This window comes from Sturnira hondurensis, unplaced genomic scaffold (assembly GCF_014824575.4).
Source record: "Sturnira hondurensis isolate 20B ecotype Veracruz unplaced genomic scaffold, ASM1482457v3 Scaffold0014432, whole genome shotgun sequence".
NCBI classification, from domain to species: Eukaryota; Metazoa; Chordata; class Mammalia; order Chiroptera; family Phyllostomidae; genus Sturnira; species Sturnira hondurensis.
Window position 1 is genome coordinate 3855712 of NW_028087063.1, and position 2491 is coordinate 3858202.

At 47.2% G+C, this 2491-nt stretch overlaps 1 protein-coding gene across 1 annotated transcript; it reads right to left on the reverse strand.

Moving 5' to 3' along the window:
- Positions 1–330: 330 nt before the first annotated feature.
- On the reverse strand, positions 331–2095 carry RETNLB (resistin like beta). The gene is made up of 4 exons (XM_037063354.1): positions 2024–2095; positions 1691–1836; positions 1126–1197; positions 331–595 (listed from the first exon to the last, which is right to left on the reverse strand). The coding sequence occupies exons 2-4, from the start codon at positions 1809–1811 to the stop codon at positions 459–461; spliced, it is 330 nt and encodes a 109-aa protein (XP_036919249.1). The 5' UTR covers positions 1812–1836; positions 2024–2095; the 3' UTR covers positions 331–458.
- Between the last annotated feature and the right edge of the window lie 396 nt (positions 2096–2491).

Consider the following 2491-nt stretch of genomic DNA (forward strand, 5'->3'; position numbering starts at 1 on the left):
ACTGACTATTTTAAAATTGCCTTTGCCCACCTCCCCCTTGGAAAATGCTGCCTGCACCTAGCTTGCAGCCCCCTGTGCCAGTTGGTGTGGTCCACAGGACACGTGTGTTATTTTCTCTTTGTACCTCTATTGCCTAGCAAAGTGCCTGGCGCAAAGTCAGTATCCTCTTTCTACGCAGTAAAAGAACTGTAGTGTCCGTTTCAGTGTTCCCCATTTTCCTCATATGTTTCCTAATCCTCGTTAAGGAGGAGTTATAGGGATTCTAGAAACATGTTCTGGCTAAAGGAGTCCTAAGCCAGAAGTGGTAACATCAAAACTATGTACACAGAGAGATGCAAAAGTTGCCTTTATTTTCCAAGAAGCTGGGTTGTAACGAATGAAGGGGAACTTTCAGTGAAGTTTCCTATTTGGGGTCATGGTTTCATTCCAGTCATGGCCACACTTTCGGGTTCTCATCCTCATCCCTCCTGGGTCAGGTGGCAGCAGCGGGCCGTGGTCCAGTCCACCACGCTGCACTGGCAGTGGCATGTGGTTTCCCCTCGGATATCCCAGGAACCGCAGGCATAGCCACACGCACAGCCGGTGACAACGTTCCCTGTATGGGCACGTGAGGCATGGATGTCAGAGCCCTGAGATTTTGAGAGGAGGGAGGTCTACCCATAGCCATCTTGCATCTCTGCACAGCCCAGAGGTTGTGTGGGAAAAATACTAAAACAAATTTAGGCACATGACCATGGTGGAGATCTGTGGAAGTGAGGGGCCTAGGTGTTTCTGTTCCTTCAGATTCATGGTAAATTCAGTTTGTGCTGCTGCCTCTACCCATCAAAACAGGGCAATAGATGAAAAAAGGGAGATAAATGACAAGAGACTGGGCAGGTAATAGGGCTATAGCAGGACAATTGAGAAGAAGACTATACACAGGGTCATGAAAGGAACGTGGGGAGGGAAGAGGCAGAAACCCAAGATCCCTCAGTAGCTTTGTTAAGGGAAATGAGAATGGGTGAGCCATCTCTGGGGGCCAGGAGTCAAGACAAATGTGGGTAGAGGGAAGTTGAAGGTGCTGGGGATGGACAGGGGAGGGCATAGGGCATCTTACCCACCATTCTTCCTCATGGCATTACTCACCTGCAGGGCAGGAGGCCAGTTTGCCAGAGCTGGTGATACTGCTGCATAAGAGTTGGGGAGAACGATTGACCTCTGAGTAGGAGAGAAAAAACAGTATTGTTCATGATCTCTGTTTCCCATGATGCCCTTCTAAATCCCCTTTCTTCCTGAGAAGTGTCCCTGTGTCCATAATCAGGCTACTTCCTAGGGTTAGTGTATAGTTGCCTCACTATGAAAATGAAAGTAATAGTTGTACTCACCTCAGAAAGTGAAAATTAAATGAATTAATCTATAGAAGGCTTTTCATCATACTTTATTCATAATGAGTGTTCATAAATTATTGCTATCTTCTTCCTTCTCCTCCTCCTCCTCCCCCTCAACAACATCAATATCATTACCATGAAGGAAACTTGAACTGTCAGTCCAAAAAGAGATAGGAGAGTGGGAAAGCTCTGGGCAGGAGTCTTAGTCTTGAGGGGACTGATTAGAGGTTGGGATCTGGGGACAGGGACAGAAGGAAAGCATTTAGGAGCAGGAGGCATGATCAGGGGTTACCCTTCTGCTTCGCCTGATTGCTGTCAGTTACCCAGATTTTGGAGAGCTTCATTTATCTTTTCATCCACAATGGAGTCTAAGGAACACTCAGTGTTCCCTACACTCAGCTGAAGAAGGAGGATGGTGATGAGAAGGCAGCAAGTAGGCTTCATCCTGTGGAAAGGCAGTGTCCTGGGGCTGGGAGGAAAGATTGGAAAGAAGCTGAGGTCTCTGAGCTCCAATGTGGTTTGGAAAAAAGGGAGAAGAGAATGTGGAGAGTCTCAAGGTAGCACACATGGAGAAATGGCAGCGTCCGTATGGAGTTCGGATCTCTCTAAGAAGTCTAGAGAGGCAGGGACAGTGGCTGCAAAGAGGACTCACTCACCAAAAAATTCAGAAAAGTTCTGCAAAGACTCTTCCGGCAAGGATGTTTTATAGCTCATGGCGTTGACCTGGGCATCCCTTAACGCACAAGCACGGACACCCATACAAACACACTGCCTAGTATTTTCAGAGAACTGTGCCAGTGGGTGTGCACCACGGCACAGTGATAAACTTTGTCTGCCTTGTTTTGCTTCTGTAGTGCCAAGGGGAATTTCCCTGCTTTCTGTTCCTCCCCAGCTTCTTCTTGGCAACCGGATGAGGCCAGCGCCCGGACTTTCTGTTGACTGCCCCATATTATAAGCCTCTTGCTTGGTTCTTTATCAGTAAAAAAATTACTTCATAGTATGATGACCTCTTAAGACATTATTTCATTGTCCCTGGCTAATCCCACCTGTGGGAAAGTGACAGAAAAGCTGATGACCACTGATTTACAAACAAGGAAATGTACTGTTTCCTTGACCAGAAGCAG